General features: G+C 36.9%; 1 protein-coding gene across 5 annotated transcripts in view; it reads left to right on the top strand.

Moving 5' to 3' along the window:
* Window positions 1-17,429, top strand: part of msi2a (musashi RNA-binding protein 2a) — a 194,437-nt gene that overhangs the window by 93,484 nt on the left and 83,524 nt on the right. For all 5 annotated transcript variants that reach the window (XM_067397648.1, XM_067397646.1, XM_067397645.1 and 2 more), the window contains one exon: window positions 17,235-17,283. In XM_067397648.1, the coding sequence (XP_067253749.1) occupies window positions 17,235-17,283 (49 nt within the window). The remainder of the gene's footprint in view (window positions 1-17,234; window positions 17,284-17,429) is intronic.

The following is a 17,429-nucleotide window of genomic DNA, read 5'->3' as shown; positions in this document are numbered from 1 at the left end:
TAAGGGCGCATGCTTGACCATAATGTATAGCGTGCACAACGCGCACACACTTTGCTCATGTAATCTACACAGATGCAACAGTTATTTTTGCAAATTATAAATTGTTACACTAAAAAAATGTTAACACATGAGATGACGGAAATCATTGTGGTGTGCCACGAAGATGTGAAAAAACCTGTTTAACCGACGCTATTTTGGGTGGGTTTCTCCCATCCCCATACAACACAACTTCTCTGTCTTTCACTGCTCTTACAAGAACATCAGTCTCCTCGGCTGTGAACCGCTCCTGGCGTGCGCCTGGTAAATACGCCATAATAATAGCAATCCATAATGGAACTTGCGCACTTGCTTTTAAAGGGAATGTTGGATGACGCTCTGATTGGTTTATTTCACGTTACGCCCAAACCACACCTATGAATAATGAAGCTACTTCAGACCAACCCATTTTAGATTTGCGCCGGGCGCAAGAGCCATTTATCCCGCCGGGAAAATGGCAACAGCGCCGAGACCCGCCCACAAAGTTACTTGCGCTTCGCGCTTTGACACTTGCGTTTCAGATCGTTAAAATAGGGCCCTTTGTTGAATAAAGTCGTTATTTTTGTTTTTGCGCACAAAAAGTATTCTCATCGCTTCATAACATTTAGGTTGAACCACTTAAATTAAGGTAGTCACGTTGACTATTTTTAGTGATGTACTTTTCTGGACCTTGAATGACAGTAATTATGTTGCTTTCTATGGGAGATAAAAAAAAAACCTTAGATTTCAAAATATCTTAATTTGTGTTCTGAAGATGAACGAAGATCTTACGGGTGTGGAACAACATGAGAGTGAGTACTTAATGACAGAAATTTCATTTTTGGGTGAACTAACCCTTTAAGGTTAGGGGCTAGAATATACAATTTGTACAGTATAAAAATCTTCATGTCTCTGGAATTTGGAAACATGGAAACCCAGTGTGTGCGCAAGTTATGGTGGTATTAATGAAATCTGTAAATATGTGCAGATTCTATGCAACCCAACAACATATGAGTGTTTGATCCATCCAACCTTTTTACATTTATGCTGTAGTCACAGAAGTAGAGCTTTTAGAAGTTGTCAGTTGCAGCTGATGTGTGATTTAACATACAGACAGATCTGAAACTTACATACTGCCTCAGGAGCTGAGTAAAAAAACTCTACTGAAGATGCAGAGAAAGAGGTTTCCCTCCTCTGTGTTTATCCTCTGACGCTCTGCTCTATAAGGGAGAGAAAGCAACGTCTCTCTCGTATATTAGCGGTGCGAATTACAGTGGCACAAACAGCTCCTCTCCGTCGTATTAAAGACCCCCCTGACAAAACTAGCTGTCATGTTAATCCAAGATGAAATAAATACAGCAGTGTCGTGCTGGATTCAAATAAGAACTCCCGTGTCTGCCCTGACAAAAAAGGACGTGTTATTAAAAAACAGCTGGCACGGTTTCCCTACATCTGAGAGACGGCGAAGAAATGATTTGACTGACATTTAGCTATTCTTTTCCATCGTGATGGAATGTGTCATATTATTATTGAAAGAGATTAGGACCTAATCTGAAAGAAAACACTGGAGATGAATGTAATTAAGCAGATACAATTGATTTAATTCTTTTCTTCTTAAGCTCTTTATGCATTTCCATTTTAGAGCAGATTATCAGACTGACACAGGAGAGATTCAGTTTATTTTTGCTTTGTCTGGAACCTTATTACGTACTGTGTTAATGATCTCACTGATAAAATGGAGATCCTCTTAAAGGTCTTGAAGGATCTGAGCTTTTTAAGAGGACAGGTGGAGAGGGATTCCACTCGTCGCAGGCCTGATTTGTGGAGAAAAGCTCTGTTTAAACCCTAGTGAGCAAAGGCAGCTACCCTTTGTAGTACATCTATCTGAGCTTTTTTAAATTTTAAGTTTTTTTTGTTTCCTATTTGTGCACATGTGCTAGATGGAAGTATTTGGCTGCTGCATTGCATCTCAGTGTTTTTGTCATTTCCAGTTATTAGTAAATAGTAAAAACATTCAGATTTTTCACTGTTGCTTAATTTTATATTGCCAGCAAAATCCAGCAAAATCAAAATCTGTTTTCTGTTGATTATTATCAGTACTTGTATATACACTACCATTCAAATGTTTGGGGTCAATAAGATTTGAAGTCTTTCATGTTCATCCAGGCTGCATTCTTATGTGATCACAAATACAGTAATTTTTTTTGACTATATTGTTATTATATATTATCATGATTTAAAATAGACTTTATATTTTAATATCTAATTTATTCCTATGATGGCAATTGAATTTTCAGCATTGTTACTCCAGTCTTCAGAGTCACATGATCCTTCAGAAATCATTCTAATATGCTGATTTGCTGCTTATAAAACATTTCTTATTATTATCAATGTTGTGCTGCTTAATATTTTTGTGGAAGCTGGTCTTTTTTTTAAGTATTCTTTGAAAAGAAACAGCATTTATTTGAAATTCATGGGGTGGCATAGTTGTATAGTTGTCTTCATGTCAAATGTATACTTATGTTGGCTGAAAATGTTTCCTAAAAAGGCAGCTCTGTTAGTTTTTGACCAGAGCCAGAGAGAGAACACAGATTGATGTGAATTTCTGTGTGGCCCTCACCTCCAATCACAGTCTGGAGAGAAAAGAGTCAAAATGCCATTACTTTTCTCATTATATAGAAAATGACAGAAAGCCCTCCTCTCTCCCTCTGCTTCTCTTTTTCCTCACCATTTTCTATGTCTCTCATTCTGTCTGTCTGTCTTTCTCTCTCTCTCTCTCTCTCTTTCTTTCCATCAATATGTCTTCCCTATCCATCTTTCTTTCTTCTCCATCTGTCTACCTCTCCCTTTCTGTTTCTCTCTCTTTAGTTTTCTTTCTCTGTCTCTTTCCACTGATTCTCTCTATGTCTCTCAGTGATCACATTTACATGCACACCAATACACTGATAACTACCAAAAATCAGTTTATTGAAATAACCCCATTTACCGGTTTACATGCAAATCAATAAGCTGGAAATGCAAGTAAACAGCGTTTACAAGACTGTATTAAAAAAAAGGTTATTCTCCGGTGGTGATTTCAAAATTTAAGAATCCATGTATTTCACTTGGAGTATTCTATGTATTATGTGAGTTGTGTTGGATAAAGCATTAAAACCCCCAGAGTATTTCAAAATATCAGTGAGAAACTTGCACTTGACTCGATCTCCCCTCATATTTGAAGTTTCTACAAATGTACACTCTAAAAAATGCTGGGCTGAAAATGGACAAACCCAGCGATTGGGTTAAATGTTTGCCCAACCTTCTGGGTAGTTTTATTTAACTCAGCTATTGTTTAAAAATTACTTTATTGCTTGCTAAAATGAACCCAAGTATGTTGGAAATTAACATTTATAAATATGTTTTAATTAGGGCTGAGCGATATATCGCATGCGATTTGTCACGTGCATTTCGTCAGTAAAGCCGGTTCCCTGATTACCGCTAAATCGCCATCAACTGCTTTCAAATGGTGCGGCATTTAATAGACAGAACCGTAGATCACTGACAAGCTACGCAATATCGTGTTCATATCGCAGATGAATTGCCTTAGATAATGAACGCAATATTGCGTAGCTTGTCAGTGATCTACGGCTCTGTCTATTAAATGCCGCTCCATTTGAAAGCAGGTGATGGCGATTTTATCAGGGAACCGGCTTTACTGATGAAATGCATGTGACAATCGCATGCGATATATCGCCCAGCCCTAGTTTTAATAAATGAACATTTATTAATAAGTGTAATGAATAATAATTAAACAATACATTTTTTATTAAATTTCTTATTAAAATGTTCACCATTTGATTATTGTCGCCTGTAGTAATTATGTGTCTGATTTTTAATTTCCATCTTATTTTGAGTTTATTTTAAGCTAGCCATATAGTAATTTTAAACAATAGCTGAGTTAAATAAAACTGCCCAGCATGTTTGGCAAACATTTAACCCAACCGCTGGGTTATTACCCGATTGCTGGGTTTGTCCATTTTCAACCCAACTTTGGTTGTTTTTAACCCAGCATTTTTTTAGAGTACCATTTGTCGTTTGGCTGCACGTGATGAGAACATATTTTTTATATTTCTTGGGTCAAGGAAAAGTCGGAGTTTGCGATATATTTCTCCTCTCCTAGTGTGAAACACTCACTGTGGCTGGATGCGCTTAAATCTACCGTATAAGGACGCTTTCCTGTCACATATCACATATGCGCACTTCAATAAGCCGACAGAATGCAGGTTAAAGTGTCCATGTGCCAGGCGAAATCAGGGTAATGGGCAAAAATCTAGCTCTGTCGATCGGTTTATTTTTAAGCAGTTTATGATCCAATAAAGGTATAAGATATTTTAAATAATTTTGGTAACAAAATAAGATAAAGAATGTGGGTAACCAGACAGTTGATGGCACACATTGACTTCCATAGCAGGAAAAAAAAAATACTATGGAAGTCGATGTGTGCCATCAACTGTCTGGTTACCCACATTCTTTCTTATTTTGTATTCAACAGAAGACACACTCATACAGATTTCGAACCACTTGAGGGTGTGTAAATGATGGCAGAATGTTTATTTTTGGGTGAACTATCCCATTAACGTCCTTTTTGAGTGGTTGCATGTTGGCAGATCTGAATACTGTTATAAACGTGGTCCAAAACTTTTCATGATCACTCAAAACACATTTCAAGGTACTCAGAAATGAATGTATTTACATCAAATTGTTGGTTTAAACTTTGATGCATCCCAGTCAACAGTGAAGGACCGCCTACTCCATCTGTCAATCATGTGTTGCACTTAAACCAGATTTTCAAAAATTCCAACATACATTTGTGCAGCTTTAAAATAGAGTAATGTTAGTTCTCCCGTTTGCCTGTCATTAACATGCGAACAGACCAGAAGCCATTACTTAAACATCTGATGTGGAACGATCCAGGTTTAATTGGATCTAATGTAGCTAAATGTAAATGATGATGGGTGATAAATGAACAGAGACACGTGCACCCTCTCCGCATGTGTGGTGTGACTCTCGTGAAGAAATCCAAACAGACAGGTGCAAAAGCGCAACGCTCGCTTAATTTTGCAGTCAAAATTCAAATGCGTTTGCAAATTTGTAATTGCATTTCCTAGTTGTGTATTAAAGCTTCATGCCAAACTTAACACATTGATCACCCTGTGTCTTCCCAGTGTATTTATAAAAGAGAAGCTGTTACCAACTTTTACTATGAATGTTAAATATTAAATATTTTAAAGGGGTTGTTGATTATGATTTCACGACTTTAACTTTAGTTTGTAATGTTGCTGTTTGAGTAGAAACAAAATCTGCAAAGTTATGATGTTCAAAGTTCAATGCAAAGGGAGATATTTTCACTTTTAAGGACTACAAACGTCTGGTAGGGACTACAACAAGCTTCTTCCTGGGTTGGTAACATCACAAACCCCAAAATTTACATAAACCCTGCCCCTGGGAACACGCAACAAAGGGGCGAGGCCATGTTGGGCTGCTTTAGAGAACAGGAAGAGTTGTTGTAGTTGAGTGTTGTTACCATGCCGTCATTTTACGCCGACTGCTTCACAAATGAGGGTCAATTCAACACTGAACATGACAGCACATGCTAGTCAATGAGTTGAATCAACTCCAAAGCAACTACATAAATTTATCCACTAACCATTCAGAAATGTCCAGTTGCATTCTAAAAGTTGTAACTTCTTCCTGAGTCTCTCCATCAGTGTCCGACTCCGGGTTGTTGTTGTTGAGTGAACCAAACTCTTTTGGAAAGCGGGCTGGGAGCAGCAGCTCATTTGCATTTAAAGGGACACATACAAAAAATTGTGTGTTTTTGGTAATTTGACAAGCTATAAAAAATGTATAATTATTAAAATATTACTGATTTTAAAAAAAATATTTAACAGGATTTTATAAAGAAGTATGATCCTATTTGTTATTTTAGTTTTGCCAATTAAAATATTAAAATAATTAAAATAATATTATTTTTTAATATTAAATAAGCATTTTTGGTTTAAATTTTTCAGCCCCTTGTGCATCACTTCTCTCTTCCTGTCTGTCTGTCTGTCTGTCTCTCTCTCTCTCTCTCTCTCTCTCTCTCTCTCTCTCTCTCTCTCTCTCTCTCTCTCTCTCTCTCTCTCTCTCTCTCTCTCTCTCTTTCTGACTCCCCCTGTTTTTCTGTCTGTCTCCCCCTGTTTCTTCGCTCTACTATCGATCGGTCAGCTCTGATGGAAATGTGCTTTTACTGGCTGCTGCTGGTGGAGACGGTTCAGGCTCTTGGATGCTGTCAGACGATTTCGCAAAGGAATGAAGAAAAATGAGATGAATAGATTGCAGGGGCCAGAGGGAGGAGGGTAGGGGAGATATCGGCTGCTCTGCCGTTCGCTGGCAGTCATCACGGAGCTAAATGAATACTGACATATTTATATTTATTTAAATTAAAGTTGTTGTGGCACGGTTAATGTCAGGAGGATCTTATTTACATACCAATTAGCAGGTTTATTAACCGCTTTTTCTGTTGATTAATATAATTAGCGTGCAGATAAGTGAATGAGAGAATGGTGGGGCTGGTGGGTATTTATAAAAAGGAAAAAAGAAATCCTGATTAGTGAGGCACAACAACGAAGCAGTCACTTATGTTAAAACATTTTCTCATGGATAAAGGTATTTCTCATTTCTCTAAGTACGTTTTTGTACACAGAAAGACAATATTTTCACCTTTACTACAGCGTATGTGGTAAATAAATGGATTTTGTTTCTGCATAGCCTGGATAAATTAAAGGCCTTTTAATAAAATTACCCATAATTGTCCTCCATGGCAGCTTTGTCTCTAAAAAGCGTTCTGATGGACGTTGCTATAGTTCTTAGCCTACAGATCTGTCCCTTTTGGACCCTTCTGAGTGGCACATCCCCAACCCCCCACCGCTCCTGTCAAACACCCCTACACCCTGAGCATCCCTGCCCTTCCGCAGCCTCTTGGCACCGTGGTAACAATGGACATGCCAAGGTCTCCTATAGAATATGCATCAGTTCTTCTCTGCCCTGGTTGGCTGAGGAACCAAGGGCTCATGAATATTTACATGACAGTTACAGAAGCGCAGATGTTTCTTAACACTGTGAAAGAAAATGTAGATTTGAGTCTTGAAATCAGCCTCTTTTTTATGTAATTTGTTTGAGTAATTAATTATTTTAAGAAAGAAAAAAATGGTTATCATAATAACTGATTGCAGCAGCCGTAGTTTGAATGCAATCGGTCTCATCCATGTTTTTGAGGGTCTGTTCAGAAGACTGTAATTTCTCTCTCGTCTGACTTGGCGGGTAAAGCAGATTTTTTTATATATATATATATATATATATATATATATAGAGATAGAGAGATAGAGAGAGAGAGAGAGAGAGAGAGAGAGAGTAGAGAGAGTAGAGAGAGTAGAGAGAGTAGAGAGAGTAGAGAGAGAGAGAATCAGCCTCTAGTGTCTCTATATTGATTACCGAAAGAGACAGAAAACATTTGCAATGGCCATCTTGTGATGCATCATTAGATTCATTCTCTAGCAGGCAGTAAAAATCAACAGTATTTGAAAATGCATGCACACAGGATCGAATCGAAAGTCATAAGACAACGTATATGCCAAGAAATAGAATTTTTTTTTATTCTGACATAAAACAGAGGACTTCTTTCAAAAACAAAATATTGCAGACCCAAACTTTTGCATCACATACACTGCCATATAAAAGTTTGGGATTTTAAAAAGAAGTCTCTTCTGCTCACCAACGCTGCATTTATTTGATTTAAAAAAAAAAAAAAACAGTAATATTGTGAAATATTATTACAATTACCGTAAAAAATTCTGTTTTCTATGTGAATATATTTTAAAATGTAGTTTATTCTTGTGAAGGAAAGCTGATTTTTCAGCATTATATTTATTATTAATATTAATGTTGAAAACTGTTGTGTACAATTTTTTTTTTTTTTTTTTCAGGATTCTTCTTTGATGAACAAAGTTCAACATAACAGCATTTATTTGAAATAGAATCGTTTGTAACAATATATAAATGTCTTTACTGTTGAATAAAAGTATTAATTTATTTAATTTTTTTTCAAAAAAGTAAAAAAATGAATACATTCTTACTGACCCCAAACTTTTGAACGGTAGTGTATAATGTTACAAAAGCTTTCTGTTTCAAATAAATGCAGTTCTTTTGTAATCTGTCATGATTGTAGTTCATTGAAAGAAACTGAATCTCTTTGTGTTCTCTTAGTCAGATTCATTCACTCATCTCTCTTTTTATTACTATTTTGGAAAGCTTGGGAATGTTCTGTGCAAGCTGTTTTATGTAGAATTTATCCTAATGAGCTGATTCCACCTGTACAGACACACTCGGGAAATGCATGTAGTGTACTCTCTGCAGAGCTGTGATGCGACCTTATCCCGGATCAGATGAGAGATCATTCGCTCATGCGTTACATTCTCGCCCTGAGCCAGTAAGACAGGGAATTCCTCATCTCCTGGGCCTCTCCGAAGCCCAGTCTGGCTGGATTACATCTAACATAACTCCATTTCAAATACAAATCATAAATGTGTTTCTATTTCAGAAAGGTGAATTATTGATACTGTATGTAAGCTGCAATCCCTGGAGAGAGCTCATGAGTTTTAGAGGAAGAGGAGAGCGAGGGATTTCTCTCTTTCTGCACATTTACTTAATCTACATTTAATACAAGCTGAAGTAGAAATTCTCTTTGCATGCGGGTGGTCTCAGCTTTCATTCTGTGGCGTTAAGGCCTGTACACACCGGGACGAATATCGCACACGCTTATCGCCAGCGTTTTTCGAGACGTTTTTTGTGTTCATACCCAAGCGATTTTCACTGGCGATTTTCACTTCAAATTCACTCTCTGACAGTATATGCCGCTTGTGCTTAACGGTAGTGCAAATCAACATATTTATGATATTAATAAATTTAAAGAAGATAAAACTGCAGATATAAAATGGCATATATGACATATGAGAGATGGTAGTCAGAAACAGAAGTGCAAATAAGTCACAATGACAGTAGTGCAAGTGAACAGTAATGCAAATAAACTATTTAACTATATTTCTTGAATGTAAAAGAAAAAAAAAACAAAACAGAAATAATACACAGCTATTGGTGTAGCCAAGAAGTGGCAGAGCACCCATAGCGTGCATCTCAATCAGCTCCCTAGTTCAGTCAGGGCACTGATCAGGGAGTCGGCCACATTACTGATACACAACCTAGGAAGCTAGGGAGCTGTTTGAGACGCAGAAGGAAATAATTTTTAAATAGGTTTGAATGAATGATTCAGAGACTTCATTGAATCGCCATTTTTGAACGAATCTCTTGAATGAAAGATTCAATGACAAATGCATTTTTTTGACAGTCTCTTGTTACCACCTACTGCTTTAATAATGTAATTAATATGATCTATATTTAACACATCAAGTTACTTTCAAAAGGTGATTTACTCTATTTTGATGTACATGACAGCTGCTCTCTCTGGCTCCGCGGCGATGCCAATGCAGATTTGAATGTTTGCTGTGATCGTACTTGTCAAAGGTTTAACAGACGTAACCGAATCGTTTTCGTTTAGGAATAATATTCCGTGGGTGTATGAATCGAGATTGTGATCAGCTCTAGTTATCAATAACATCAGTGGCAACAAGTCCAAGTCAGAAAGTGTGTGCCAGACAAACCCAAGAGCATGAATTCTACCGTTTAACTATTTAACAAATATTTTTTTGAACCGGTTCTTTTAGATGATTCTTTTGAACTGCTTTGCAAAATCATTTGAATATTGCTAAAATGTAAATGAGATGGCAAAACTGTGAGGTGCATCATGCATGACAAATTGTGGTTGTTGTTATATTTTATATATATGATATGAAAACATAGTAATACAGCAGTGTGTAACTAAAATTGAGTTTTTCACAAAAATGAAACATACATTGCTGCACAGTGACCCCTGAAAGCATTTTAAAGTGAAGGAATCAACGAATCAGTTTCTTAATCTTTTTTTTTTTTTTTTTTTTTAAATGGTTAATGCAAACAGCCTAAGTGATTTACTGAAACTAATTGGATTTCCCAATACAACCTAGTACACACATACGGTGGTTTTGACTCATTATTGAAATCCTTCTGAAAATGTGGTTTCTCTACACAGAAATGAACATCTATGCATGCTAGTTATGCTGAACACATGCTTCACATTTGATAATTGAAAGTTTCATGAAAGATTGTGGGTCACAGAAAGAGAGTTGACATTTTCATGGTGCATGTGACTCCACGGTTATACTCATTCAGAGTTCGCTTTTCAAATGACACATTCATGAGAGATTGTGTGTGTGTAATCCAAGGTTCCCACAGTCACAGAGAAGCTGGAAATATCAGTGAATTTAATTATTAGTTTAAATTGTCATTAATAATATCCTAAAAAGTGTAGTTATGCTCGATTTTCTAATTATGCACAGCTTAATATTCTTGTGCAGTATTTATGAAATGATTAAAAAAGCTTCTTCAGTAATCACAGCTGACTGGAAAAGTCATGGTAGAATCATGGAAATTCATTGGTCAAAAGGTGTGTGAACTGAATGTGGTTGATCATACAGCTGTCAGGATGTGTTACCTGGCCTGTAAAATCTTTCTCCCCTGCTCTTTTATTAATGCTGCAGTTTCTCTTATTAATTATTCATAATTCCTGTCTTTATGGTGTTTTATATGTGATCTCACCTGTATGAATGTGTTTGCCCTTCTAGAGATGTTTAAAATCGTATTGACATTTCTGACAAGAACATAAGCTGCTTTTACCCCTGTGTGTGAAGGAAGCATCTTCTCTAACATTTAGCTGCTGGTATTGGACATTTCTCCTTTATTTCTACAAAAGTAAGTCTAGAGAGTCCAGTAGAGTTTCACTTCTCCTTTAAGAGCGATAAGAGCTCTGTCTGCCTCTTCAGCTTTCCTTTCAGGAGCACAGTGTGTGTGTGTGAAGAGGTCCTTAACCTCCCATCAGATAGAGACAGAGAGGCATTTCAGCAGTCTAGTGACAGACACTTTTGAAAAAGATTTGCAGTGCTACACTGATTTCACCAGCTCAACGTGGTGTGTGATGCATTTCTGATCTTCTCACAACCTCACTGCTGTCCTGTGTGTGTAAAGGGCGGTATACAAGCACACTTAATCTCCATGACCATGTTTGGTGGTCTTTCAGATGTTTGTTTGCACACAGATGTTTGAGTAAGAATTGCATTAAAAATTCCTAGATTGCAGGTGTAGACTAGATTGGGAATAATGATATGATAGGGTACGGTACTTTATGGACTAGACTGGTCTGATCTGGTCTGATGTATGATATGGTCTGGACTGGATTGGTCTGCTCTGATATGTAATGTACCATGCTATGAACTAGACTAGTCTGGTCTGGTCTGGTCTGCTATATGGTATGTTATGGTCTGGTCTGATATATAATGTTATATTTTGTGAACTACAATAGACTCTTTTAGTGCTAGCGATGACAGCTGTGGTTAAATGCGATAAAACGATCAGACTAGGCAGAAACATCAAAAATCCTCACTATTGACTTTTGTTGGTATGGATTATGGTTTGGTTACATGCCCACCTAATCACAAATTAGGGAACAAGTTAAGTAATTTCTCACGTAATGCTTATTTTATGGAGCATAAGCTAGCTAACTTTGTTAGTCGTACAACTAAAGATTTTACGACCTCTGTATCTCTTTGCTATACATGCTCAGTTTCTCAATCAGGTAGGTGTAGATGTCAGGCCACTCAACCGAGGTAATCCCAGATAGTCCATCTATTGAGTGAGTGTGTACGGGTCGGCCAATCTGGTTCCGTCCATTAATAAAGTTAACTTTTTCAAATAAAAATCGTGGTCCCGGACAGTTTTACGTTTTCAGATAAAATCAGACTTTATCCAGTCATTGTTAAACAAAACAAGCTAACAAAATTTAGCTAGCTTGCATTAGTGAAGTGGACTGGGAAATCTTTCTGCCTACACCTAAGCTCTGCACACAAAAAAAAAAAAAAAAAGCCATCACAATGTTTACTAATTGAAAAGGGGTCTATAGACTAGACTTGATTGGCCTGATATGATATGACATGATCTGGACTGGATATATGATGTGGTAGGATATATGAACTAGGCATGGGCCGGTATGAGATTTTAACGGTATGATAACCTTAAGCAAAAATATCATGGTTCACGGTACCACGGTATTGCAATTACAGCTCTAAAATGTGTTATTTTAAAATTTCTTGGTAAAAAACGACTTTTTTCCTTTGAACACAATATATTTCTAAGCAACATAGAAAAGTAGTAAACAAATATTATAGATTAAATAATTAAAATAAATAATTTAATTTTTCTTAATTAAATTAAAATTATATAAATAAAATTCATTTAAAAGTCATTTAAGTGAGCCTAAACCTGCAGAACAATAATTAGAACAGAAATTGCTACTTTTTTTTAACAGAAAATAAGTCAGTTGAGTTAAGCATGTGATCAGCTTAAGAAAATATTAATAGTTATAATAAAAAATGTTAAAAAGTATTAACAGAGTTATGATATGATATAATCATTTATTTTTATATTACAGAACAATAGTATGATTTCAATACTAATATTTATGGATTTCTTTATTTCTTGCTTTCAAATTTTAAATCACTGAGCTTTTATTTTGACGGAAAACCACAGGGAGATCCAGGAAGATGTTTTTCTTTGACAACAGATTTATAAACTACACTCTCAGTACTGATGGTTGGTGCACATTTGAGTTCCTAAATTCAAATGATAAGCGACTCAAACACACACAGCACTTGCAGAGCAGCATTTTCTGTGAATGGAAGCTGAAAGCTGTTTTACCCTATGCAGCGCGTCAGACTATGTATTTCCATAATTACATCCCAGACGTTGCGATTTGATGATCGCACTTAGACATATCACATTCTCACATCCATGCATTGTCAAAATTCATAAGTTACCGGGCAACTGGTAAATAAGCGTTTTAGCGCTGATTTTTACTCGCATTTGGCGCTTTGAACCCTGACGTGCAAATGGCGCTGCGAGCTCTGCAGCTCTGTCAGAAGCAATCTGTGCATGAAATAAAGTTATTCGAAGACATAACATTTTGCAGTTTATTAAGTAATTGTTCAGGCCATTTTGCAATTTCAGTCATCAGACAGTTACCAGCCACTTCACTTTAACTTTTTTGATGGGGGAAAATTTTCAGGGGTTCACCTCCTTCTGCCATCTTACACACACACGCGCACACACACACACTGACTGACTGACTGACTGCTTGCACCAATGGAGAGGTCATGTTACTCACTACGCTGCTCACAGCCTGGAGGATTCCTGCACTCTGTGTCTTTGACGTGACATAAAAAAACACTGTTTCCCACAGGATTTTGTGAGACTGTGGTGGGTGGACACCGGTCCCTCTAGGGGGGTCCCAGGGCATGGCCCCCTGGAGTAAAATTTTGTACATTTTAAATTTAAATGCATAAATCTGGTGCATTCTGAGACCAAAATTTAAGTGATTGGATCAATGAAGAAATTTGTTATCTTGTAAACAATTTTGTGCTCTAATAGTAATTTATTTATTGGTGATGGTAGGGCACATTAGTCATGTACACAACATATAGTAGGCTAAATGAGATGTGGTCAAACATGTAGAGTATACATTTAAACCATTAAAAAATATGTAGCAAAAGAGTTTACCTTTGTTGCATTAATTTAGTCCTAGAATAATTAGTGGAGGCCTGTATATATCTGTATTTGTAAAACTAATGGTCACTCTTTGATTTGTTAAACACAATCCAGAATGCACTAAACACACTACTTCATTATAGAGAAAAATAACAAATGAATTAAAATATGTAATCATAAGCTGACCAATAAATAAATAAATAATCTAGGTGACTATATATTCAGCAGCAAAAAATATGCTATTCTTGAAGAAAAAAAACTTTGCAAAGTAATTTTATAAAATCTAAATGTTAATAAAGTTTAAAATTACTGCATTCTTATGAAATGAAAAAAGCTATTTATACTTGATTTATATATTAATGTAAAGACATATGTATTTATAATAATCTAAGATTAAAATGCGTTTATTTTAAATGTATTGAGCAGCTGTTTAATGGGGCAACAAGATATAGATATGAAAAAACAGAATAGGTTATTAATAATCTTTCAGTGTGCAAAACCATGATATGAAATGCTTCAAAACAGCAGCTATATGCAGCTATATGGAGTCACAGCATGCAGTTGCGCAGCACATTGAAAAGTTCACGGCATAAAGATAACCCCTGTGTATATCTGCAACTAACAGTTTATTGATCGTATGTTTCTTTTCGGTTTTAAATAACAGTTATTGTGCTTGTGACACCAATTCATAGTCCTTGTGTTGTGTGATCTAACTGTAGCCAGTATGACATCGTTCAGAAACGGCAATAAACTCCAGCAAGATAAAGTCATTTTTTGCAAATCCACAGCCCATATTGGAAATTTTACCGACTGTCGTTGCCGAACGCGATGCGCTGTTTGAGTGCTGAACAGAGAATGATTGACAGCTGCAGCGGAGGGAAGACAAGTTTCCTTCCTAACAATGTACATATTCTTCTGTCCTCACATGAAGCTATGGAATGGCTTCAGATGAGTTTAAATATAGGGCACGGAAACTTAATTGGTGCAAGTCTATTTCTGTTGCCCTATGACTCAATTATCAATCGATTATTTAAATACCGCGACAGGCATACTTTGAGACTGTGGCGGGACTAATTAGAATGTGGCGGGCCAGTCACAGTCTAGTCAATGTATGGGAAACACTGAAAAACAGCTCATACCGCAGGAACAGTATCGCAGAAAAAGTTAGTGGTTTTGAAACCATGACGTTTTCAAACCGTGGTATACCTTGAAACCGGTAACCATGCCTAATATGAACTACAATAGACTGGACTGGTCTGATCTAATATGAACTGATATGATACTGTATGGACTACACTAGACCATAGACTATAAAAAAAAAATATGGACGATATGGATGACACACCTTCACCCTCTTCCATTGTAGAGAAATTAAGCCTCCAATGTCCAAATATGGCACTGACATCTTGGAACCCGAGTCTGCGCAGTAGTGAGCACGAATTGGAGCAAGGCCCCGCCCACACTCTCGTAGAATCGGTTAGTACAGTTTACTGCAGAATAACTCATCATGTCGGTGTGAAATCAACAGTTATGAAAATTTAGAAATTAAAGTTGAAGCTCCAATCTCCTCCCGAGAAAAGTCCGTTGGTGCCTCACTGACTACTTCGCTCAGAGAAGCTGTCAATCTCAGCTATCAATCATGACATTTTTAAATCACCAAATAAAATTAAATTAAAACCAAACGTATGTAAAAAATGAACACTTGAACTTACATCAGCATGATAACTATCTAAAATGATAAACCATGTTTGGAAAAAATATATTTGAAGTGTAATTTGATTGTTTAGTTTGTCTTATGTCCCATTAAATTACATTTAGAGAGGGCAGGGTTTATGAGCTATACTGCATCCAGCCACTTGGGGGCAATCGAAACGTTTTGGCTTCACTTTTCAGGACTTGTGCGGCACACTTGGATTAGGCTGATCTGGTCTGATTATATAATATGGTTTGGACTGGTTTGGTCTGATATATGGTGTGATATGATATAAACTGGATTTGTCTAATTTAATGAGATATATGATATGATCTAGACTTGTCTGGTCTTGTGTGGTCTGGCATAATAAAGTATGGGTGGATGGACTGGTCTTATCTAATACATGGTGTAATGATATGAACTACAATAGACCAGACTAGACTGATATAGTATGTGTACTATATGGACTCTGATGTGGTCTAGACTCTGATATGGTCTAATATGATCTGATATATGATGTGAAATGAACTACAATAGATGAGTCTAGGCTAGTATAGTATGATATGATATGGTAGGAACTGGTCTCATCTGGTCTGATGTGGTATGAACTGGTTTGATATATGATGTGATATGAAGTAGAATAGACTAGACTTGTATAGTAGAGTCTGGTCTGTTGTTGTCTGTTCTGGTTTCCTCTGAGAGCAGCAGGCTCAGGTTTGCTTCCAGCTGTTAACCCAGAGTTTCAAAAATATGTCTATTCTCATTTTGCCCATGATCAAAGTGTTTAACCCCACGTTGATCGAGATGGAGCCGCTGTACTGTAGGTCCATTTGAATGTGTGTTGGTTAGCCATGGGGCTTGTGTGGGCGGTGCAGGTTTGACTCCTGCTGCTATGATATTTTAATACTCCTCTATTAAAGACACACCACGACCCCTGTGTGTGTGTGTGTGTGTGTGTGTGTGTGTGTGTGTGTGTGTGTGTGTGTGTGTGTGTGCGTGCGTGCGTGTGTGTGTGTGTGTGTGTGTGTGTTTTTTACCCACTAGCCTCATTCTGGGGTCCCCCGCTGTGCTGGACAGTCTGTCTCTTACACTCAGACAACTCCTCATGTTACCTAGCGACCGTATCCAGGAGGCAGGCAGTGCACGGACACATGGACCGCTTTGTCTCCCCCTGAGACTGTCTCTCTCTTTCTCTCTCTCTCTCTCTCTCTCTCTCGTGTGTGAGTCATGAAGGGCAAATTACTCTAGACTCTGGCGTCTCTCTACAGGATTTTGTGTGTGTTTTCTTTTAAGACTCTGCCTGCATCATTCAGAGGTTTCTTGTCATGCAATTGTCCTGTTAGCAAGGAAACTGAAAATACAGCAAGCCATCAGTGCTGCTCTACAGAAACTTAGTTGGAAAAGAAGTATATTTGTTTGTTTGTCATACAAAGGTGCTGCTTTACATCTGATCTTTTTATTTATGATCTGGTCTGGTCTTCTAATTAATGTTTGAATACTTAGGCATCATTTAAAGAGTGCAAATGACTTTCCCATTTGGATCTGATTTTGTTTTATAGATAAATTAGAGAATGAAATGGGTATATTGTCAGTTTGTCAGTGTGTTAAAAACACTGAATTGTGGTGAATAATAGCACATTGTCGTCCTGGTCGAGTACCAGAATTAGCAAAATTATCATCTCTTACCATGATAAATTTTAGTCCCATATACTTTGTATGTTCTTTGACTCATGAGTGTCTCTTTTGTTTTTTTGTTTTTCAGGTAGAAGATGCCATGCTAATGTTTGATAAAACTACAAACAGACATAGAGGTAAGACCATTAAAATTCTTTAAGTAATACTGCAAAATATATATTTGAGAATCATCTAATGCGGTGGAGGACACAGAGCTGTGTGTGAGAGACAGTCACTGATATTTTGGACCATTCATACTTATATAAGTATGAATGGTCTATTT

The sequence above is a fragment of the Chanodichthys erythropterus genome, chromosome 10, assembly GCF_024489055.1.
Source record: "Chanodichthys erythropterus isolate Z2021 chromosome 10, ASM2448905v1, whole genome shotgun sequence".
Taxonomy (NCBI): Eukaryota; Metazoa; Chordata; class Actinopteri; order Cypriniformes; family Xenocyprididae; genus Chanodichthys; species Chanodichthys erythropterus.
This window is presented reverse-complemented; position numbering and strand designations above follow the sequence as displayed.